Raw genomic sequence first — 24,723 nt, forward strand, 5'->3', positions numbered from 1 at the left:
TGAATCCAACCCCCAAAACACAGCATAAGATAATCTGTGTAGTTTTCACTTTTATAATATGGGAAGTTTTTTAAATATAATTAAGAATTTTCCAATGCGACCGGCCAGTAATTGCACTGCGTCACACATTCTTCTAGAGAAAGGTGTGTTTGGCCTCTTTGCTCAGAACAGGTGCGGCACGACAACAGCTATTTAGGTTGTTTTTTACAGATGTGCACATAATGTTTTAAGTGAGCACGATTGGACAATGAATTGAAACAACTAAAGAGACACAATCCACTACGCTCGCACGCAAAATATAAGGTGGTGCACATTATAAACATTATGTAGCGCTTCAGTCAGTAAGTATTACCGGTCTGGACTGACGGTTGTTTATTCATGGTTGTTTTCTGTTCACTTCGGATTAGCAGAAGTAAACACATGACACCAATCACGAGTGTTGATAATTGGTTTAAAGCACTTTCTCCCCCCCCCCTACTGTCGGACAATGGTGGGTGGCCACGTAGAAGAAGGGACTGGGCGATGTGTTTTAGTGGAAAGGTGGAGCCTGCTGGTTCTAACTTCGGCTGCTTGCCACTCCTCGCTGTCAGACCATGGATTGCATTCAACAGACTACACACGCTTGGGGTGAGTTCACTCTGCAAAGGATGCTTACCGCAAGGAAGAAACACTTTGGAGTTTCTTTAACGTGCTTGTTTGGTTGTTTTGCTGCCATTTCTTGGGAATATAAAATGCTACTTGTATGTATCTTAACTTTGCAAGACTCTGATCAATCCCAATCAAGTATTATTTCAACAGAAGTCCTTTATCTTTCTGACAATCTATTGTACAGTCATCTGTATGTTTGTTTTCAATACTTTGTCAAAACAAGTGGCTGACATCACACATATTTTAGTCACTGAGGTGCAACTAGATGTTGAAAGACGGGCTGCAATGCAGAGTACGTGAAGACAGACTATGTGGACAGTCTCACAAAGGTATGCGTCTGGTCCAAATAGTTTGAACAACAATGTAAAAGAAAAGAGATGCCTGCTGGCTACTTTTATGACTTCATTTCCAAAACTGCCTGCCTGGAACTGCTAGTTCCAAAAGAACTAAGAAAAGGGATCATATAATAGCTTCTCTGCACTGTCTCCTTGTTAAAAAAATCAATAGAACAGAAGATAGTGCATGTGTACACACTGAAGCGAGGCACATTTTTGAGCGATTTTGAGCTATAAAAAATTAAATGAATTGAAATTATTTCTTCAGCGCCCCCTCCACTTCTCCATTTCTAACCCATCCTAGGAGTGAACGAGGGTCTTTATTCTTAAGATTAATTTGGTATTTGTAACCGGTCATCTCGTCTTTTCACAGGCTTTAAGAGCAACTGCCAACTGGGGTTTGTCAACTTCGAGACTCATGAGAACCATATTTCCCATGAGACAGAGGGCCTCAGCAACAAGCACCTGGTGGTGCGCAGAGGGAAACCTTTCAAACTGACTCTGCTGTTTCGCAGCCAGATGTGGAATCCTCGCAACGAGAACCTGGTCCTGGAGGTTTGCCTCGGTACATGATTGAAGATTAAAGATGTGATTGTGTTCTCATTTAAAGCGAAACCCTGAAAGCAGCCTCTCTCAATTCCACACGGCTTAAATATATGTACTCAGCGGGCTCGGGGCCGGCGCCAACCGTTTGGTCTCCCATGTGTAAGTGGTCCTGCATCTGACCTGCAGGGTCTGACTGAACGTGAGTTACCACAGCTAACTAACCGAAGGTCTGTATCCGAGCAATCTCCCAGCGGCCAGGAGGAGGAGGATGAATAGGAGGCTTTCTCTCGTTTCTGCCACTTTGGATTCAATAAACAAACAATTACGGAAGCGGACCCGAGACAAATAAACAGAGTTTACCTTCTCGAGATGGTATTTTGCCGCAGTAGCGAACTGTAAATGGGAGTTTAAATAAATGCCGTCTCCCTTGGTTTTTCCATAGAAAACAGCCCACGAGCTGTTAAAGGAGAAAGGCAGGGGTTAAAGGAACGCTAAAACCTGCTCTCTGATGAATGAGGAAGATTGCCAGAAGCTAGCAGAGTCATCTTTCTAGGAATGAACACGGTGCAACCTTTCACACAGTGTCCGGTTCTCTTCATAGATCCGTGATCACACCAACTCTTTTGTTGTCCCCACACAGGTAATCTGTCTGCGAGGATCCCGGTCCAGTTCTCTAAGGAGAAATACAACCCCGACAGCTGGTCAGCCAAAATATACCCAGGCGGCTTGCACCCTGAGTCGGTTGAGGTCCACGTCTGCTCCCCTGTTCTGTCCTCCGTGGCTCTGCATCGCCTCCTGTTGCACCTGGAGACCCGACAGACTAGAAGGAGCTACTCAGTTGGAGATTTTGTGCTGCTCTGCAACCCTTGGCTGAAAGGTGGGTCAAACCGGAGAGATGCCGCCTGATCAATACTCCTCCCAGGTCTCTTTATTGCGGTTGCCCTGTTCATTCCCACCGCTGATATTGCCTTTCAGATGATCCAGTGTACATGCCAATGGATGTCCAAATACAAGAGTACATCAGGAGCGATTACGGGCTGCTGTACATGGGCACCTGTGGAAACATTGGTCGGCGGCCCTGGTCGTTTGGTCAGGTACGCAAGGCTCGGAGTGCGGTATCTATAGTCGCAGTGTTGTCTTGCAGGTAAACTGACACGTGACTCTGTTTCCACGTGTGCAGTATGAGCCTGGGGTACTTGAGGCGTGTCTGAAGCTCCTGGAGGTCAGTCCGCAGCACTTCATGGACAAAGACGAGGACTACATGCGCCGAGCGGACCCCGTCTACCTCAGCAGAGTGATATGCGCCATGGTGAGAGACATCACTTGCTTTGTTGCCTCTCGTGCCAACTATTATCAACGACACGGCTGTGGAAAACGTTTAAGAGCACCTTCCCCTTTCACAGTGAGGACAGAGAGAAAGCTCGCGTGATGTGTCTCCTCCCCTCTCCAAGGTGAACCGAAATGATGACATGGGTATTTTGGATGGGAAGTGGCAGGGCGGCTACAGCGGTGGGGTCAATCCCACGGAGTGGAGCGGCAGCGCCGACATCCTGCACCAATGGGTCTCGTCTAACTGCCAAGCCGTGCGCTACGGACAGTGCTGGGTCTTTGCAGGCGTCCTCTGCACAGGTACGTTGGATCATTAGGGAAAGTCCACGGGGGACGTTTGAGTGTGACTGAGCTGTCTCCGACGGCTCATCGACGTTGAATCGGGTCACAATGCTATGAGAGGTTTTTACAGTATCCCCGATGGGATAATAGTGATTGTGCATTGGTTTGTTTATTGATCGGTTTCATCCCATTCATTATTTTCTCATTCTTTCAATCATTTCTGTTAATTAGTTCCAAAGGGCAATGTTTGGGCTTTAGAGGTGGAGGGATTTAACCCCCGTCTGCTGTTGTTCTGTGAGCAGCTGTCAGCCGATAGATGGACACTGTAAAAACACTCGTCCATAACCTCCTCTACGAAAACAGATGGAAACACACGTTAAATTCTGTATCTATTTTGGACCACATCCTGAGTGAATCTACCAAGGACATAAGAGACTATTTCATTCATATTAACTAATATTAATCCCGTCCAAATCCAATCTCGCTTGTTGAGTAATATTTGCCTGATTTTGTCAGTGATCCCTTCAGCTCAATTTTTTCTGTGTGTGTGATTCTTATTAAGCTGAATATTGTTTTATGAACGAATGAACTCTCAATTCTACGGTAAAATGCATGAAAAGCCAACTAAAACTTAAACGACTAGATACAATTAGAGCGGAACTGACCTTTGAAATATTATCATCAAGTAGTTTCATCAACACTATTCTGCCAATAAAGCTGATTTCAGAATCCTGGTCCGTCTGCAGGTAAAGACTGACTCTCTTTTTGTTCACAGTGATGCGAGTGTTGGGGATTCCCTGCAGGGTGGTCACAGTGTTCAACGCAGCCCACGACGGCGACGCCAACCTCACAATAGAAGAATTTTACTCGACCACAGGGGAAAAGCTCAACCTGTCAAAGGACAGCATTTGGTGGGTGTCTGTTACCCCCAAACCAGAAACATACCAGTCGGTCAGGAGGACAGTTTCCATTGAAACAAATAGTATTTCCACAAATGATGTCCATGTTGTGTAAATGTCAACGTGTGTGTGCTCCTCGCAGGAACTTCCACGTGTGGGTGGAGTGCTGGATGACGAGAGGGGACCTCGGCGCGGAGTTCGACGGCTGGCAGGTGGTGGACCCGACCCCCCAAGAGAGGAGTGCAGGTGGGTCGCTGTACCTTCAGACGACGTGTCACATCCACCCCCGGGACTGACTCACAGGCTGACGGGATTCCTTTGTGATTGGCAAACGCTCTCTCCCTCTCTCTCAGGGGTCTTCTGCTGTGGCCCTTGCCCGGTGGCCGCCGTTCGGGAGCGCCGCTACGACGCGCGCTACGACGCGCCGTTCATCTACGCCTCCGTCGACGCGGACGTCGTGCGGGTGATCCTGCGCGAGGGCAGGGAGGTGGGCAGGGAGGTGGACACGGAGTCAGTGGGACAGCTGATCTACACCAAGAGCCTCTATTCAGACGCGCCGGAGAATCTGACCGGGACGTATAAGGGCAGGAGGAGTAAGAGCAGAAGCAGCGTTGTGTGTGTGTGTGTGTGTGTGTGTGTGATGCTCGTAGAAGTCGTGCGTTTACAGTTTGCGTTCTCTACATATTTAAGACAGCTTTCCTCCACATTTTCTTTCCTATTGCAGGGAAGCAACCAGGAGTCAGTATGACGCGCTACAGTGCCGGAGGTCAGTGGTTGTGATAAAGTGTCCCCCTCCACCCTGTGGAGGGCATTTGTTTCCACCCTAAAGCTTTGATGCCGTCATCACTAATTCCCTCTCCTCCCCCCATACAGTGAGGTGTTCCGCCCGATCCCTGCAAACAGACCGTAAGCATTCACCTCTACTCCCACTGTTACAAATGCAACACGCCACAGGTACTGCAGCAGTTTGCCACCAACATAAGCAGGGCTTTGTGTTCACATATGTTCAACACTAGTGTGTCGCAGTAGAAGATGCATGGAAATGGATAAATCCAGCAAAACTTCCTCAATCGTGCAGAAGTTGTTGTTCTGTTTTGCCTCGATGGAGAAATGATGGATTTAGCGGATTGTGTCGCCCTGTTGTACTAAAAACGCACCTGCCGATAAGTCATAATATGCTGAGTTAATGTTCAGTTTGTGCTGATCTTGTCTGCAGAATCACAGCAGTCATCGGAGTTGGCGGTGTCCCTGAGCGTCGATGGGCTGCCGTCAGCGGGTGAGAACATCTCATTGTGTGTGACTGTCACCAACCAGTCGAGCAGACCGAGGCTCCTGACGGAGCACCTCAACGCTCAGCTGAAGGCCTTCAACAGCCACCCGGAGAGGAGCTTCTGGAAAACCCACAAAGAAGTGCGCGTACGGCCGGGTGAAGGTGAGGAGAACATCCCTTAGCACCACTGTTGGATTTGATACCATTTCCTTTATTACGCGCATACACGAGGGATTGTTATGAACTTTTGTTTATGTGTGTTCTCTGCAGTTCTGACGCTTCACCACAGCATCCCTCCGGCCGAGTACGAGGCGTTCCTGGCCGGCGATGACATTGTGAACGTGGCGGTGGTGATCAAGGACGAGAAGACGAAGGAGAGAGTCCTGGCTGCGCAGGAGTTCAACATCAGCTCACCACAGATCAGCGTAGAGGTACGGCAGCATCCGGCCCCCCAGCTCACAAATACCTTCCTAATCGGTATCTCCTGATGAAGTTGTATAAACAACGTTATATTCATAAGCAGAATAAAACCTATATAATATAATAAACCGCGCCGTACTACCTGGGCGTGAAGGACAAAGGCCATGTGCTCGCCAAACAACAAATTCTTAACTTGGATCCTCATTGGCAACCAGCATAAATGCTTTCTCCAAAAATAAATAAGAACATGAGAAACATGAAAACTGATTTAAAACGATCCTTTGTTATCTTCAAATGAATGACCTCCACTCATTTTGTTTTCCAAGTAACCAGGATTTAATTGTCTGTGTGTGGCTTCCCCACAGATTGAGGGAGGGGACAGCATCCAGATGAAGAAGGAGTACACCGCCCGGGTGTCCTTCATCAACCCTTTTACCAAAGTCCTGAGTGGAGCTGTGCTCACTGTGAAGGGATCTGGCTTGTTACAAGGCAGACACCAAGAGAGGTAGGTCTGTTTAGAGTTGGAAGAGAAGCAAAAACACTGAATCATGATTCTCAAGTGATACTGTTGCCTGCATGGCATGAAAAGACAGCGTGCTGGAATGCCGTCTGGGAATGCTGTCAGGTATGTGTCAGCAGGAAGGTAACCTTTTGCACACAAATGGATCATGCACTGATCGCCTTATCTATTCTGTATGCACATCAATTTACGTCACGTTACACTTTCTTTATTGGCAAAGCCGTTTGCACCAAACAGCTCACTCCTTTATAACAAAAAAAAAAGAGAAAACTGCTATAAACAAGTTGTGATGCTCCAACATCTTAGTCACTCTTCACACATATCCGAAGCTCAAACTATGCTACATGCTATGAGCTCAGACCTTCTGTTTCCTCTGGTTTTCCTGGTTTGTCGACACTGTCAGGCTCAGTAGTTTATGCGTTTACCTTCAAATGGCATTGAAACTCATTCCAATGTTAAAACAGCTCTGTATCACACAAGAATCACCTCCCGCCGCTTTGGCATTTGCTTCTCGGAGGGCAGAGCAGAACATTATTTGTGGGTGCAAGTAAGATCTCTGCACTATTTAATAATTGATAGCATATATAAACAAACACTGCCCACATGCGCACACACACACACACTTTTATTATGACCGTTTGTGCTGTGGCGCATCAATTTTATCGCCGATTGCTCCTTTTAATTATTGACCCAATATTATTATCAACTCAAATAAAACAAAAGTATCTGCAGATTGATTCCCCCTTCTCTCTTTCTCACCTAATTTCCTTCTGTCTTTTTCTCTCTTTCTCACAGACGGCTTCTCCTGCAGCCAGGCGAGAAGCTGGTGAAGACGGTGACCATCGCAGCCTCATCGGCCGGCACTAAACTGCTCATGGCCACTTTCTCGCAAAGCAGCAGCGCCGGAGTCGTTTCCAGGAGCTTCCACAAAGTCTACGTCACGGCCGCATGAGTCCTTCCTCCCAAAAAGCACCAAGCATGCTTGTTTTACTCTCTGGAACCAAATATATTGTCTTGTCTCCTCTGGACCCTGAATCTGAGATAAAGTTGGATTGATTTGATTATTTCAGTTACATGTGAGTGTTGTTGTTTTTGTATTCATAATGCACACAGTGTCTTCAGTATGTTTTCTGAATAGAGAGACCACGTTTCTATTCTAATGTTCCTCATACTGATATACTGAAACGATAAATGTGTGGTTTTGCCCTTTTCAGTGATGCATTGCTTCAGCTCATTTGCACCACTAGATGGCAGCATTGGCGTTTCCATTTGTGTACCTGTTTCCATTTAAAGGTTTTATCAAACTGTTGTAGGCCCCAAAAATAGTTTGTATACTTCAATGTTTCTGTTTCTGTGGTTGTTTGTCCCTGCCTGGCTCCTATGAGTATGTGGTGTGTTCCTGTGAGACCTACATTTGCACTTAGACACAGAAATAGATCTGATTTGAAATCTGAAGAGAGATGAAACATTATTGGAGAAATCCCAGCATGCACTGAGTTGAAACTCTCCAGCGACCCCCTCTGTTGTCCAAAGCAAACAGAGCCTTGTGGTACATGCGAGTCAAAGATGTAGTTACTTAATATAATTTTAATCATTCAAAATGGTAATTCGGCTCAATAGAGCCCTCCACAAATATTGATTCAAGCAGCCCCAGCGCTACGTTTGACCTACACGTTTGAAACTCAGTAGGAACATGTAACATATGTAACCCATACTCTAAATCATAAGGAAGTAGGCCGCTTCTATTTTTGTGTGATGTGCATATCAGGACTAGTGAAAACTTGAGACCGTTGCCCATATTTCTCATCCATATCCTTATCCTGTAGACATTTTGAATTCTAGTCATAGTCCCACCACATGGCAACAGGAAGTTAATATTTTTTCTTTTGTACTCTGCTCCTCGGAAATTAATCAGATCCCTCTCGAATGTTGTCAGAAAAGACCTTAATAATGTTACATTATATTACATTACATGTCATTTAGCTGACGCTTTTATCCAAAGCGACTTACAATAAGTGCATTCAACCATAGGGTACAAACTCAGAAGAACAAGAAATAAGAAAGTGCAATTTTCTCAAATAAACCAGTTAAAGTTAAGTTAAGTTTGCAAAGCGGCATTCCTGATGTCGCTCTTTATGGTTAACGATGACTGACTCCGCTGGACTTCTTGGCTGCGGTTTTGACCGTCCGGCCAGCGCCCCAACATGCGGCGTAGCGAGGACCCGTCCATCGCTCACTGCAAACGATCCTTAAAAGAACATGCTTTTATTAGCATGAATGCTAATGAACAACACACACACAAATAAGGACAGTTGATCATACACACCCATGTATCTTGTATTAGGGGGGCCAGATGACAGACCTTTTTATTAAATGTCTTCTTGAACATTGTGACACATAAAGATTAAACCCCAATTAGGACCCAATTACTAAATGATAATCTTTTGATTCATCCACAGAGGCAACGAGCACAGCGACATTAAAACACACCCCGCTGAGCTCTTTCAGACTTCCCTCTGCAACACCAGAGAGCTGTGGACCCCCCAGAGTCCGGTCCAGCTCAGGTACCCCTCACCTGCTCCACCTGCATCTACACCCACATGAACCAACATCAGCTGTGTGACGTTGTGTACAGACTGAACTATGTGGTGAGCAGAGAGGAAGGTTCTCCACCAGGAGGAGACTCTCCCTCCTGCAGAGAACACAGAGACACTGAGGCACACATACTCAACCAGAACCCGGGGTAAAGAGGTTCAGTGAATGTGGTGTTGAAGGTGTGGAGGTGGATCAGTGTGTCAGAGGAGACTCTGTAGAAGGACAGAGAGCCAGCAGGACAGTCCACATATACTGCTACTCTACCAGAGGTTATGGTGGAGGTGGCGGAAGAGGAGGAGGTGATGCGTGTTACTATGTTATTGTGACAGACAAAGTAACCTCTATTAGAGCATATCAGACTCCAGGACAGATCATTCCATCCAAACAAACAGTCTTCACTGGCTCCTTTCCTCCTGATTCCTCTGTAACTCACTGATACTTCAACGTTTCCTCTCCACTCGACCTCCCAGTAACAGCGACCGGTCAGACCAGTTTTACACAGCAGCTGAAAAACGTCAAATCTGTCTGGATGATCAGAATATGACGGACACTCTTCCTTCCACACACGTTCCACCTTCCTCTTGTTGTCAGACAGTTTGAGTTCTCCGTTTACTGTGTTTGCGTCGATTGTGAGTTCACAGGAATCTGATGAGAGAACAAGACACAATTTTGACACTTTGATGGTGACATCACAAGCGTGAGTGATGTCACAGTGTGAAGATGGTTGGAGATCTGAATCAAATTCAAAGCACACTTACACTTCTTCAGACCTGGTCTCAACCATTGGAGTCCAGCAGGCTCCACCCTGAAATGAGGAGGGGGGTCAGAGCAGCATTGAGACATGGACATTATATCACTCTCATACACACAGCTTTGTTCTTCATGTTCACATGGACCACCTCTTCTACTTCTACTGCACTGGAGCTTCTTCTGCTTGGCCGATGACCAGAGCTAATTACATTCACTTATTCGTCATCTATAATTTTCAGTATTATACTGACCATCATCTTCCATTTCAGACTCAGTTTCCTTCAGCAGTCCATCAGTGAATCAAATGTTTAAACCTGCATCATGTGTTTCTTTGTCCACTTGTGGTTCAGTGACAACAAGCTGTAAACAGAACATGTGACATGTGATCGTCTTCTAAAGTAGTTCTGTCTTACATGGAGCTTAAGCGGTAGTTCCCTTTACACCACGAGTAATCTATGTCTACTTCAGTCGGTCTCCCAGCATCACGCTATCAGCTGATGTTGGCGTGTCCACGTTTAAACAACCAACCAACCAACCAACCAGACGCGACCCTGTGTCTCTAAACCAGTCACATTGCTGCTGTCAGGTGTCATTTCAGCTCGAAATCGGATGCGGAATGTTTGGCTCGTCTGACGAGGTCCAATTCAGATATCGACCGATTTGGGAGAAAGTTAAACCAAGACCAGAGCCGGCTAGCAGCCACAGAGTGGCTGGCTTGGGAGCACTCAGCTGACGAGCAAGAAGCATTCTGGGTAAACTTAAGGGCACGGCGTGGCCCCAGCACCACGCGTCCCTCTCGCCAGGGGTCCTTTTATGTTTCAACTCCTTACGCAAGGTTGGGATGGTTTGATCACCATCATCTCCACCCTACAGGCACTGGGATCACCAGCGAGGCTCGCCTCCAACATCTGGGAAAGTCAGAGCCTGTTCCGTCCACGTGAAGCAACATCGCAGCCCCAGGACTTTGGGCTAACACCCGGTATGACGAGTCACCCCTCAACATCCACGCAGAGCGAAGCAGCGCAGCATTTACCGGCATCTGCAGTCCCTCGTCTTCTACTGATACTGTTGATTCTACTGATAGGCCATGCATATATTAACGTATTGACACGCTCCGGTCAAGCTCCAATCCAGTTATCATTGTCCTGCAATCCACAGAGTGTGATGATAGCATAGCGGCGGGATGTTACACTCCGCAGGACTTATGGCAGCAGATCCACGGTTGAGCGAGTAGCTTTTGGCACATACTGAGACAGTCTTTGCAACGTCTCCTGTGCAAAACACAACGGCAAAAAGGTTGAACATAACAAAATTAACTTCTTACGGAAAGGGTAGGGCCTTATAGCAGAGGACAGACCCTTCTGATTGGACAGACGGACTGTTTGTCTTTTAACAGGAAATGAAAGAGGGCTCTCAAGTGTCACGCATTGAGCGAGACAGTCATGCATTTCGGTCTCTTGTCACGCACTACCGCCACACATCCAATTCCTCACGCCAAGGAATCGGTCTCCGAGCCGTGTTGGCCGTAGCGTCCGCGGTAACCCCCCCGCCCCCCTTTTATTTACTTTTATTTACAACACCTAAAAATAATTGAACAACAAAACAGCGGTAAACAATGGTGAAACACTACTAGGTCACTTATAAGACGCTCGTAAAACATCGCCATCTCTCCGTGACTTTCCGCTGCGGTTCTCCTGCTGCGCTCACTTCCCCCCCTCATCACAGGCTCTCAGTCCCGCCACTGATTTATTGATTGACAGAATATCTAGGAAGCGGCATTTTTCAGCTTTCAGAATCCGATGCAAATAGTTGAGGAGTCACGGTAATTTGAATCCTCCATGTCACTTTCCGTCACCGGCGAAAGGCTTCAGATTAAGAGGGTTAAAAGACAACCCTGTCCAATCGGAAGGGTCCGTCCTCTGCTTCCTGCTATAAGACCCTAACCTTTCCGTAAAAAGTAAATTTTGTGTTTTCCTATTTGCCGTTGTGCGTTCCTATTTGCCGTTGTGTTTTGCACAAACCCGCAGCGTGACGACGTTGACACATATCAACCCACCATGATGCCCGTCAACGTGTCAGGATACACCACTGTCCTCTCTTATAACATGGAAACAAGACATGGCTCCAGTGAAACAAGCCTTTCAGCATCTTCCTTCCTGTCTACTGTTCCTAACTGCTTCAGTCTGCATTGATGGTCTCATGTGGAACACAAACAGTTTGATGAGCTTCTGGTAGTTTCAGGTCAGCTTGGTATGTCTGGGTCATATTAACCAGGCTGACAGTGGGAAAAAGAAAAGGCTTCCAGCTCTAACTTCTACCAGACTGATGGTCTGTGGCTGCAGCAGGCCTCTTCATACCTGAGAGTTTCCAGTCTCCAGTGTGGATCCTCCAGTCCAGCAGAAAGCAGCTTTACTCCTGAGTCTCCTGGATGATTATAGCTCAGGTCCAGCTCTCTCAGATGGGAGGGGTTGGAGCTCAGAGCTGAGGCCAGAGTAGCACAGCCTTCCTCTGTGATCAGACAGCCTGACAGTCTGCAAACATACATGTCACATGATCTGATGGAGCTGTGAGGGCTGGAAGGTCACTGCAGGACTGTTGAGTAGGGCTGTCAAAATTGGTTAAAAATGACGGTTGAATATTTGTTTTAAAAAAACACATATATTCGAATATATTTGAATATCTGGTTGCGCATTAGGCACGTCAATAACAGGACAAATTAATACAACGAGACACAACTACTTGTATAGGTAATTTAATTAAGTTAATTAACATATTTAACAACATATCACCTACACAAAAATAAGTAAATTAACTAATGGCCAAGACCGCCGATCTCTGGTCTCGTTCTCTGCACAAAGCGATTTTTAATGAACGACAACAATAATGAAAAGCTGAGTGCTGATCAAGAGTTTTGTGCAAGCAATTTAACGTCGCGATTCTTGTCCCAAATATAAGACTAATATTGAGACTGAAAGTTTTACAGTACCGACATTGAACGCTCCGAGCGAGCTGTGCTGTACACACACAACTTTTCCTTGGCGTGAAACGGCAAATAATCAAACCAGTGCATGAAGCTGTTGTAGCCTACTTTATTCATGCAATATAGTCAGTACAGGCGCCGCCCCCCCCCCCGCAAAGCAGAGACACAGGTGTGTTTTTTTGTTTGTTTTTTACATTTGAATATTCATTTTCACATTTGCATAGTTATACCTATAGCTATATGGCTATTAGCTATATTGCTATATGGCTATTAGCTATATAGCTATAGGAATTCATTCGAATATAGAATATTTGTTGACAGCCCTACTGTTGAGTACAGAGTGGTCACATCAACATTGTTACTGACTGGTTTCCAGTCACAACCAGACACGCACTAATGTCTGTCAACTTCAGAGGTGTCAAAAGTATTCACATTCATTACTCAAGTAGAAGTACAGATACTAGGGTTTGAAAAGACTCCTGTAGAAGTTGAACTCAAGCTTTTTACTTAAGTAAAAGTATAAAAGTACTGGTTTCAAAACTACTTAAAGTATAAAAGTAATGTAAGAAATTCCATTAAGGACAAACTCTTAATGCGTAACCTCGCTCACACAACACGTCAGTCCGTTACAATGTGATCAGAAGGTGCCTGCAGATCACGTGACCTGCCGTTGGGATGGTGGAAACATGGCGACATTCAGAGACACAACAAAACAACAGATGTATCTAACTTAAACAGATAAAACCACAACCCATTTTACAGTGACACAAGTCACACAGGTAGACTGCAGTGTCTCCCCCAGGTTTACTACGTCATGTGGGGGAGAGGGGAGGTCTGACTTTTTACAGGGTGGGGGGCGCACCCCTGTTTATAATGATGGGAAACACTGAACTGGCAGCGGTCGGTTATCAAAACATCGGCCAAATAACCAGTTTTTTCAGGCTTCATGAGCAAATACAGAATCCCTTTGTGTTCATTTCCAAAGCCGCATTAAGACACACATCACTTTATTTAAAACGCTGCACTACTTGCAAGTCGCTGTGATGTGTCAGACTCTCAATAAAACATTTACGACAAACCCATGGTCATGAAGATACTCGTTTAACGTTACATGAAATCTGCGTGAGGAAGAGGAGGAGGAAGAGGAGGAGGGTCCATGTCGCTAAATACCAACTTTCCACCGACCACTTTTCCCACCCGGTGTCACTCCGATCTGCAGGCGCATCGCGGAGAAAACCAATTGGGTGTCTGGATGCTAAATGTTTATACTTCTCATCCAAACACAATCAAATGCACTCTGTCCGGCTAGCGCCATTTATCTAGATGGGTTCTTTTTGTGTTTGTGTTTTTGAACTATGACAAGTCGGAAGTAACGAGACTGTTTTTAAAATGTAAGGAGTAGAAGTAAAAATACTACAGTAAAGTATAGATACCCAAAATTTACTGTAACGAAGTATTTGTACTTCGTTACTTGACACCTCTGTCGCTAGCATTACTGATAACTATGATTGATCTCCAATATTTCTAATTGTAACACTGTGTGACGCCTACCAATGTGTTTACACATGTGTGTTAATGTGTTTTGTTTCCATTGACAAACAATATACTTTAAAGTGAACAGTGTATGTTATAGGAATGTGATATCTTGTATTAGAAAGTTTGTATAAAATGTAAATTCCACCCTGTAGCCAGGGTGGCGCTGTATTTTGTTTTAGACAGCTTTAGCTTTACGGCAGTGAAATGATTTGCAACCACAACGTCGCGAGTGACGTTTCCTCATTCTACGGAGCGAGTTGCAATGACCAGACGTGCAAGAGCTGTGGGTTATTTGTGTGTCCTATTTACAGAATCATATAACCTGCCACTTGGTACCAATCCTGGTACCTGTAACAATTATATTGAAAATAAACTCTACAACATATTTATGGAAACATTTGAAAATACATATTTGTTTTAAATCAGGCAAGCAAGAAGAATCTTATGAAGGTCAGAAAGGGCTTGAGGTAAATAAAGACATTAATTGAATCCTGACCTGAGAGTCTCCAGGTCACAGTGTGGACTCTCCAGTCCAGCACAGAGCAGCTTGTCCTGAATCCTCCAGTTCATTGTTACTCAGATCCAGCTCTCTCAGACTAGAGGACTTGGAGCTGAGAACTGAGGAGAGAGCTTCACAACTTGTCTTTGAGCGGTTACAGCCATACAATCTGAACAGACAACAATGAAGAAAATATGAATAATAAGTAGAAGAGATGACAGCATGTTTTAAGTCATGATGTATAAATCTAACTGTCTTTACTTACGGAGCTTCACACCTTTTCCATGAGAGTTTACAGCGACTCAGTCTGAAGAGACAACAAATCAACAAGAAGAAAAAATAGTATTTGTGTTAAAATGAAATTCTGATAAAATACAATCAGTAAGAACAATGAAAGATCTGTGAAGTACTGTAGTTAAGTATTTTGTATTTACTTGTACGGCTGTCTAAAATAACACATTAATTGCATAGATGAATGCAATAATATGCAATATATGATATAATAATATAAATGTTATTATATGACATATGATATCATATATTGTTACAATATTTAATATATTATGTTATTTCATCTTATTATTCCGTCCGGTTGCCGACTCGTCTGAGAATCGGGCCGAATACACCGTCCCGATTCCGGTATACATGTCTGCTGCCACTGGGCCATAATCGACAATAACCGGCGCCCAAACAGGCCCAAACTTGGCGCTACAAAAGAAACGCATCAGCCCGACTCCAGTAATCTGACCTGAGAGTCTCCAGTTTACAGTGTGGACTCTCCAGTCCTGCACACAGCAGCTTCACTCCTGAATGCAGGCTGTTGTTACTCAGATCCAACTCTCTCAGACTAGAGGACTGGCAGCTGAGATGGGAGGACAGAGCTTCACAGCTGTTCTCTGAGAGGTGACAGCCACTCAGTCTGAAGAGACAGCAATCAACAAGAAGAAAAATAACATTTGTGTTCAAATGAAATCCTGATAAAATACCATCAGTAAGAACAAAGGAAGATTAGGGAAAGTATTCATGATTCATTTTGTTCTTCTTTAAACAAGAAGAACAAATTAGTCAATTGTGCTCTACTGTTTACAGGAAGTACTGTAGTATCAGTATCAGTATCACAATGAGGCAGAGATATTTATTGCAGATCGTCACTGTAGAGACACACATTAAAGTCTTCACTCTCTTTCCCACATCAGCTTTTCTCCTTTTCATTCATTAACCATATCAAGCATGACATCACAAATCCTAAAGGTAGAGTCTGAAGAGGTGTGTTTTTAGTTTGCGGCGGAAGATGTGAAGGCCCTCTGCGGTCCTGATGTCATCAGAGAGCTCGTTCCACCATTAAGGAGCCAGGACAGCAAAGAGTTGTGATCTTGTTGAGTGTTTTGCTCTCAGTGAGGGGGGAACAAGCAGTTTTGCAGATGCAAAGAGGAGTGTGCGGGTTGGGATGTAGTGTTTGACCATGTCCTGGATGTAGACTGGACCCGATCCATTCACAGCATGGCATGTGAGTACCACTATTTTGAAGTGGATGCGGGCAGCCACCGGTAGCCAGTGAAGAGAGCGGAGGAGTGGAGTAGTGCGGGAGAATTTCGGAAGGTTAAAGACCAGTCGAGCTGCTGCATTCTGGATGAGCTGCAGAAGTTGAATGGCGGTAGCAGGGAGACCTGCCAGAAGAGTTACAATAGTCGAGGCGGGAGATGACAAGAGCCTGAATCAGTACCTGCGCCGCCTTCTGACCGAGAAGGGGACGAATTCTACTGATGTTGTAGAGCGTGTATCTAAAGGATCGTGTTGTCGCAGTGATGTTGGGAAACAGGGAGAGTTGGCGGTCAAATGTCAGGCCGATGTTCCTAGCAGTCAGAGTGGGGTTTAACACAAAGTTGCCAAAGTTAACAGTCAAGTCCTGTGTAGGAGAATCATTTCCCAGAAAGAGAAGTAGCTCAGTCTTGTCGGGGTTGATTTTCAGATGGGGAGCGGACATCCACTAAGAGATGTCAGTCAGACAGGCAGAGATCCGTGAGTGTGGAGGAGAGAGGAAGGAGAGAATTAGTTGGTTGTCATCGGCATAGCTGTGGTAGGAGAAGCCAAGCGAGCGAATGACAGAGCCGAGAGAGTTGGTGTAGAGAGAGAAGAGGAGAGGACCCAGAATGGAACCCTGAGGAACTCCAGTAGTAAGAGGACAAGGTTCCGACACAGATTCTCTCCAGGTTACTCGGTAGGTGTGGTCATCAAGGTAGGATGAGAGAAGGGAGAGAGCAGAGCCTGAGACACCAAGTTCCTGAAGGGAGGAGATAAGGATCTGGTGTTTACTGTGTCAAATGGAGCAGAAAGGTCCAGAAGGATGAGGACAGAGAGAGGCGGCATTAGCAGTGAGGAGTTGCTCTGAGACAGCAAGGAGAGCAGTCTCTGTGGAATGGCCTGCCTTGAAGCCAGACTGGTGGGGGTCTAGGAGGTTGTTACGGTGGAGATAGGAGGAGAGTTGGTTAAAGATATGTTTATGAAATCTGAAATCTTGATGAACAAATTCATTGATTGAGAAAAAGAGATGCTTCTTACACCGCGTGGAGCTGATATTTAGAGACACATTTAAATAATTGAAGACAAACTAACTTAATCTGACCTGAGAGTCTCCAGGTCACAGTGTGGACTCTCCAGTCCAGCACACAGCAGCTTCGCTCCTGAATTCCACAGGTCGTTGTTACTCAGATCCAGCTCTCTCAGACTAGAGGACTGGGAGCTGAGAACTGAGGACAGAGCTTCACAGCTTTCACCTGAAATGTTACAGCCACTCAGTCTGAAGAGACAACAATCAACAAGTAGAAAAACATTTGTGTTGTCTACAAGGTTATTTCATGGAAACACACATGAATTCACAAAAAGGGCTTTTAGCCAGCAGTCTAGTCTCTGAGATTTGTTTCTCTGGTTCAATAGTTCTGGTTTATTTTCTGATGAAAAATATGTTTATGAAATCTGAAATATTTAATAAACAAATTCATAGATTAAGAAAGAGAGATCCTTTTACACTGCATGGAGCTGATAGTTTAGAGACACATTTAAATCATTGTAGACAAACTAACTTAATCTGACCTGAGAGTCTCCAGGTCACAGTGTGGACTCTCCAGTCCAGCACAAAGCAGCTTCACTCCTGAATCCTGCAGGTTGTTGTTACTCAGATCCAGCTCTCTCAGACTAGAGGACTGGGAGCTGAGAATTGAGGACAGAGCTTCACAGCTTCTTTTTGAGAGTTTACAGCCACCCAGTCTGAAGAGACAACAATAAAAAGAATATGAACAATAAGTAGAAAAGATGACCGCATGTTTTAACTCATGATGTATGAATCAAACTGTCTTTACTTACAGAGCTTTGTTGGAGGCTTTGACCACTGGCAGCAGCCTCAGAAGAGCCTTCTTTGAAGCAGAGTATTTCTTCAGGTCAAACACCTCCAGATCTTTTTCCGATGACAGTAAGATGAAGACCAGAGCTGACCACTGAGCACGAGACAGTTTATCTCTGGAGAGACGTCCTGAACTAAGGGACTGTTGGATCTCCTTCACTAGAGAATCATCATTCAGTTCATTCAGACAGTGGAACAGATTGATGCTTTTCTCTGGAGACACATTCTCATTGATCTTCTCCTTGATGTACTGGACTGTCTCCTGATTGGTCTGTAAGCAACTTCCTGTGTGTTTCAACAGACCTTGTAGGGCAGTCCTATTGGTTTCCAGGGAAAGACCCAGGAGGAAGCGGAGGAACAAGTCCAGGTGTCCATTAGAACTCTCTAAGGCCTTGTCCACAGCACTCTGGTAGAGTTTTAGTTTAGGTTTGGTTCTAAAGACTTTAGGCAATAGGGAGGTTGACAGCAGATTGACACCAGAGTTGATGAAGGTCAGATGGACATGAACAGCAGCCAGAAACTCCTGAACACTCAGATGGACGAAGCAGAACACTGTGCCCTGGTACAGTCCTTTGTTCTTTCTAAAGATCTCAGTGAACACTCCTGAGTACTTTGAGGCTGCTCTGATATCGATGCCACACTCTGTCAGGTCGGATTCATAGAAGATCAGGTTGCCTTTCTGCAGCTGATCAAAGGCCAGTTTTCCCAGAGACTTGACCATCTTCCTGCTCTCTGGACTCCAGTGTGGACCCCTCTCAGCTCCTCCATCGTACTTGTCCTTCTTTACCATGGACTGAACCACCAGAAAGTGGATGTACATCTCAGTTAGGGTCTTGGGTAGCTCTCCTGCCTCTCTGGTCTGCAACCCCTCCTCCAGAACTGTAGCAGTGATCCAGCAGAAGACTGGGATGTGGCACATGATGTGGAGGCTTCGTGAAGTCTTGATGTGAGAGATGATCCTGCTGGCCTGCTCCTTATCTCTGAACCTCTTCATGAAGTACTCCTCCTTCTGGGGGTCAGTGAACCCTCTGACCTCTGTCACCATGCCAATACAGTTGGGAGGTATCTGATTGGCTGCTGCAGGTCGTGTGGTTATCCAGAGGCGAGCAGAGGGAAGCAGCTTCCCCCTGATGAGGTTTGTGAGGAGCACATCCACTGAGGCAGACTCTGTGACATCAGTCAGGATCTCATTGTTGTGGAAGTCCAGAGGAAGTCGACACTCATCCAGACCGTCAAAGATGAACAAAACCTGAAACTTTTCAAACCTACAGATTGCTGCTTCTCTGGTTTCACTGAAGAAGTGATGAACAAATCCCACCAAGCTGTACTTCTCTCTCTGCACATTCAGCTCTGTGAATGTGAATGGAAATATGAACTGTATGTCCTGGTGGTCTATGTCTTCAGCCCAGTCCAGAGTGAACTTCTGTGTTAAGACTGTTTTCCCAATGCCAGCCACTCCCTTAGTCATCAGTGTTCTGATTGGTTTCTTTCTTCCAGCTGAGGCTTTGAAGAGGTCTTTTTGTCTGATGGTTGTTTCTGGTATGTCTGGTTTCCAGGATGCTGTTTCAATCTGTCTGACCTCATGTTCTTTATTGACCTCTGCAGTCCCTCCCTCTGTGATGTAGAGCTCTGTGTAGATGTCATTCAGAAGGGTTGTATTTCCTGCTTTAGCGATCCCCTCAAACACACACTGGAACTTCTCCATCAGGTTGGATTTGAGTTCACGTTGACAGTTGGCGATAATCTCTGAATGAACAAAAAAAAAGAGATGACACAAACCAGATTGTGCTTTAATTAAATTATATAATATATTTTAGGTGTAATAGTTCCCCTGGATTAAGCTATTGGTTGTATTTCGCTGCATGCCTATCTGAAGCTACCTGGAATACTGACAATTGAGAACTACGACCATGGAAATAATTGAAGTGTGCAATTCTTAGACTGTTGTACAAAATGTATCTTCACCTTGACCTCTATCTCCTCCAACAGGTTTTGGTTTGCCTGAAACAAGATGTTTTCTGTGATTACTTTAATAATTTGTAGAGTGACAGTAGCTGGTATATACAGTCAAATTAAAACGTACACTCCTAATTTGGAATAGTACCACTTATTGCGTTATTGAACACCAATTATGAGACTCAATTTCTAGTTCGGTTTTTGATCCCTCCACCCAGGGTGGTGCCCTGCTATTAATAACATTTATTAAGAATGATATTGACGTCAAAAATGTCAATAATGTCATTTAGAGCTCATGCATGTGACCGGATGGGGCAGGAGCTTCAGAAGAGCCCCACCCTCCTGGGATAAGGAGGTTTTATGAAGCATATATCTCATCTTTACTTCCATTGTATCTTTATTATACGTATCCGATGTCTTTGTTCCTCTTTTTAACAACTTACTTGTAGGGGGAATTTGAGGTAATTTGTCGAGCAGATCCATCCTTGGGATCTTTTTCAAAACCTCTCTGGCTACCTGAACAGAGTCTGTGTCGTAGCACCACACCATCAGGTCCACTGTTTGCCTCCTGTCTGCGTTCTCCAGGTCACAGGCTGGGATTTTTCGAAGGTCTTCTGGGCTTGAATTGTTCTCCAGGTACCACTTGAAGTCTTTAAACTCGTCCTCCTTGAGCTCCTTTAACATTTTGATGATGTCCTCTTTGACTTTCTCCATCTGTCCTTTTTAAAGACACCCAAATAAATATCAACAATAGAGAACAATCACTGCTCTGCTCTTAAAAAAGTATGTTGTAAAGATGGAGTTACATCGGTTCATTGGTTTTGATACACAATAAAATAGAATTCTTCTCCCTCTTTCTGAGCACCTCTGATGAAGTCAGCGTCCTCTTGGTGAACACAAGTTGGATGAATCTGTGAATATTGGGGAAATGTGAAGGCGATTCACAGCTTCACCTGCAACAACAGTAATTGTTGCTGTGTCATTTGCATTCTTCAAACAAAATCAATTCATAATCAACTGATCGCTATGCAGGAAGTTAATAAGAAATCCAGGACAGAACTTTGATCTTCTGAAAAAGAAAATTGAACCTGAAAGTTTGGGTTTTGGCCTTGAACATATAGAATACAACAATGTTTTCAAAATGAAAATAACTGAATAAACTGAGTTTTGGGGTCAATTATGTCATTTTGATTCAGTTCTTGAACATTCTTATATTTATATTATAAGTTCTATTTATATTTTCATATTTAAATCTTATATTTTGAAGTGTCAAATATTTTTTATACTTTAAATGTTTTTATACTCATTTTGTATTTTTTCAATTTCAGACTTTTGGCCCCGATATGGCTTAGGGGGCGGGGGCATGAACAGAGAGGGGCATGTCATCATTCCAAAAATGATTAGATTCCAATCAATCCAATGATTTTTATAGTTAACATCTCTGAATTTGGGTATTTTCCTGTTCCAACACTCTAATTGCGCAATCTTGTCACGGTGTGGTTCACTTCCTGTCTTATTTTGTAGTTTTCTGCCACTCGTGTCCCCGGGTAACTTCACTTCCTGCCTTGTCTCGTCATCCCCTGTGTTCGTCTAATAGTTTCCACCTGTGTCCAATCACCTGCACCTCCCTTGTGTATTTAAGCAGTGTGTCTCCTGTGTCACTGGTCGCGTCATTGTCTTTCGTCTTGGATCGCCGTAGTCTCTTGCCTGTGTGCGTTTGCCCCCGGTTCCGGTGTTTTTTGACCCTTGTGACTATTAAAGTCTTTTGTTTCCCGCAAGTCTGCGTTTGAGTCCTGCCTTCCACCCTCAACCCTGACAAATCTCTCATAAACTGGGTTGAGCTGCTCATTTTTTCTCCAAGTGTAAATCTGAATCCATAATAACCCCCAGATTTCTGGCTTTATTTGATGTTTTCAGGGACAGAGAGTGAAGGTGTTGGGTTACTTTAAACCTTTCTTTTTTAGCACCAAATACAATGATCTCAGTTTTGTCTTCATTTAGTTGTAGGAAATTTTGACACATCCAGTCTTTGATTTGCTCAATGCACTGGCACAGAAGATCTATGGGGCGATAGTCGTTTGGTGATAGCGCTACATAAATTTGGGTGTCATCACCGTAGCAATGGTGGTCAATTTTATTTTTTTGCATGATTTGTCCTAGTGGGAGCATGTAGATGTTGAATAAATTCGGACCTAAGATCGAACCTTGGGGGACTCCACACGTTACGTCGGTTGTTTCTGATACAAAGTCACCAATGGAAACAAAATAGTTCCTGTCTTGTAGATATGACCTGAACCAGCTTAAGACTGTGCCTGAGAGCCCCATCCAGTTTTCCAACCTGTCCAAAAGTATTGAGTGGTCGACAGTATCAAATGCAGCACTGAGGTCTAATAGCATTAATATTGAAGTTTTGCCAGAGTCTGTGTTAAGACGGATGCCATTTACAACTTTAATAAGGGCCGTCTCGGTGCTATGAAGAGGTCGAAATTCTGACTGGAAATTGTCGTGGCAGCCAGTTGAAGCCAGGAAGTGATTAAGTTGTTGTAGTCAACACAGACATTGTGTTGCATAAACCCAACTAAGTTATTTTGAAAAGACCGTATTAATGCAACCAGCATGAATTGTAACGTGTTAACAGCACAAATGAAGTTTTTTCATGTATCTTTGGTTAGCTCTCAGTTATTGTGTATTTTGGGGAAAATTAACAATACCGCTCAGTGATCCACATGTCTATCAACGCGTGTCCGCTTACTTGTGTAGTTCAATAGTTATTTTATCTTAACCTAACTTAGGATTTCCTGTGAATACAGAAGTTTGTTTTGGAATTAGATGCAATGATGATGAGGAAAAGAGAATAGTTTTGATATTTCTATTCAGAGTATATGAGAATACAGCCTGATCTCCAAAACCTGTTTTCGTAAAAATGTATACGAAAATCTTGAAGATACAAATTCGTAGTGATACATACTAAATAAATACGGACTGGCAACTGATGACGTCACCCTATTCAAAGTGAATGGGGACCTGCACCCCGTAAACACACCTCGTGAAGTCTAACGATGTAAAGTAAACGTGTTATGATTGCATTTTTAACGAGAAATCAATGTTAAATTGTAAGAATAGAATACTAATCCCGTCAAAAAATCCAACATGGCGGAGAGACGTTCACTCAAGGGGCGTGCTTAACCACCGCCAGTTAGTATGTATTGTTACGAATTTGTATGTCAAATATTTTGTATACATTTTTACGAACAGGTTTTGGAGATCACGTTGGAGAATATGAACTTGAGGGGGAAGAAGTCTAACTGTGTAATGGTAAAATATAATGATGGCTTGTTCCTTGCGAGAAATAAACGGAAAATGCAACTTTGATTCACAAGAGACTTTATAACTGATTCCCAATTGCACGAGAAAAATCTTCCACTACAACTGTTGTCTCAATATCATTGAGACACACGCTGTGTCTCAAGCTTGTGTCTCAATGTCATTGAGACACAGCTTGTGTCTCAAGCTTGTGTCTCAATGTCATTGAGACACAGCTTGTGTCTCGGACCCCTGGTTTTCTTCTTTGTGACAAACAGGAAATGTCCAGTCACAAAGATGTGAAACCCCATATTATTTTTGCAGTATTTCATGTTTCTCTACTTCTGCAGTTCATTAAGTGACAAAAAAATAATCTTTAAAAGTAAAAGAAACTGCTTGCTTTTGCCATTTAAATGGAAATTAATAAATAAATGGTTACCCAAAAAGTTGTTTCCATCTAAGTTTCCAACCACTTACGTTTGAATGCCATGTCTGAAAGGTTGCTGTATTAAATTAAATTATTATCTGTCCCTATACTTGTGACTTATGGAGATTTCACCATGAAAATATTTTTGCATCACCCCACAGGACAAGAGATGCTCCTTCAGCACTGCGATCACAGCAGCGCATTTAAAGCGCAGCATCACCGGCAACAAGAGCCTTAAGCCCCCCATATCTCACAAATACTTCATATCGATGAAAGGTTAACTCAAATTCACAAGTAACGTTAGCTAACAGGACGCAAAGGCAACCGCTCACTGTGACGTAACATTCCCATAAGCTGCTTTTGACGACCTGAAATGTCAGCGCGGACTGTTCAAGAACTCCTTTACTCCGCTTTGAACGTGTATTAACGCGTGAACGCACGCTCACCTCAAGAAGAAAGGCCGCGTTCCTTCCAGTACACGGCTGAAGCCAACGGGTTGACACCGAAGAGATGCGCAACGCCGTCTGTTCAAACGTCCGTCACCGACCGACTGCTGTCAGTCAGTCACCTTCAGGGCCGCGTGGAGGGACACACAAAGATAAAACCATTCAACACCAGAGTCACCAATTAACCTCATTGTCACTGAAAGACTGCTGATTGGAATCCAACCGAACCGATTTCTACCTAATGCTGTAAACACATCCTGCAAATGTAGCGTGTGAATGAGGAGAATCAATAAGGTGTTCGTCGTGGGGCTCTGAGCCAAAGACAGTGAGTCACAAAGTATTGAGACAAACGTGAGATTTTATGACACAACAGCAGACTTTGAGTAACTTCTAACACTCACACTTGTTGAGGATGTTTGCCTGTCTTCTGCAGACTTTATTTTGCAGGTCAATGGAAGCATGTTTGATTCATGTTGACCTAAGAAAGCCTCGCTGTGTTTGCATGACACTAAATATTCTCCACGTCATTGATATGTAGGTCACATGTATTCATGTTCAACTTAATGTTCTCATGCTCACCTCATG

General features: G+C 44.2%; 1 protein-coding gene and 1 pseudogene across 2 annotated transcripts; one reads left to right on the forward strand and one right to left on the reverse strand.

Moving 5' to 3' along the window:
• The first annotated feature begins 131 nt into the window (after nucleotides 1–131).
• Nucleotides 132–7,346, forward strand: LOC120828969 (protein-glutamine gamma-glutamyltransferase 5-like). The gene is made up of 15 exons (XM_078085574.1): nucleotides 132–627; nucleotides 1,357–1,548; nucleotides 2,170–2,406; nucleotides 2,505–2,623; nucleotides 2,710–2,838; nucleotides 2,981–3,158; nucleotides 3,916–4,051; nucleotides 4,182–4,285; nucleotides 4,393–4,632; nucleotides 4,764–4,805; nucleotides 4,913–4,945; nucleotides 5,256–5,471; nucleotides 5,580–5,740; nucleotides 6,095–6,234; nucleotides 7,045–7,346. The coding sequence occupies exons 1-15, from the start codon at nucleotides 594–596 to the stop codon at nucleotides 7,199–7,201; spliced, it is 2,118 nt and encodes a 705-aa protein (XP_077941700.1). The 5' UTR covers nucleotides 132–593; the 3' UTR covers nucleotides 7,202–7,346.
• Nucleotides 7,347–8,580: 1,234 nt separating this feature from the next.
• LOC120828795 (NACHT, LRR and PYD domains-containing protein 3-like) lies at nucleotides 8,581–24,470 on the reverse strand (annotated as a pseudogene). The gene is made up of 14 exons (XR_013451596.1): nucleotides 24,377–24,470; nucleotides 24,139–24,260; nucleotides 20,828–20,915; nucleotides 20,406–20,681; nucleotides 19,972–20,007; nucleotides 17,970–19,752; nucleotides 17,700–17,873; nucleotides 17,233–17,406; nucleotides 15,358–15,528; nucleotides 14,875–14,916; nucleotides 14,607–14,778; nucleotides 11,952–12,125; nucleotides 9,603–9,649; nucleotides 8,581–9,489 (listed from the first exon to the last, which is right to left on the reverse strand). The product of XR_013451596.1 is annotated as an NACHT, LRR and PYD domains-containing protein 3-like (transcript).
• Between the last annotated feature and the right edge of the window lie 253 nt (nucleotides 24,471–24,723).

This window comes from Gasterosteus aculeatus, chromosome 2 (genome assembly GCF_964276395.1).
Source record: "Gasterosteus aculeatus chromosome 2, fGasAcu3.hap1.1, whole genome shotgun sequence".
In the NCBI taxonomy this organism is placed as follows: Eukaryota; Metazoa; Chordata; class Actinopteri; order Perciformes; family Gasterosteidae; genus Gasterosteus; species Gasterosteus aculeatus.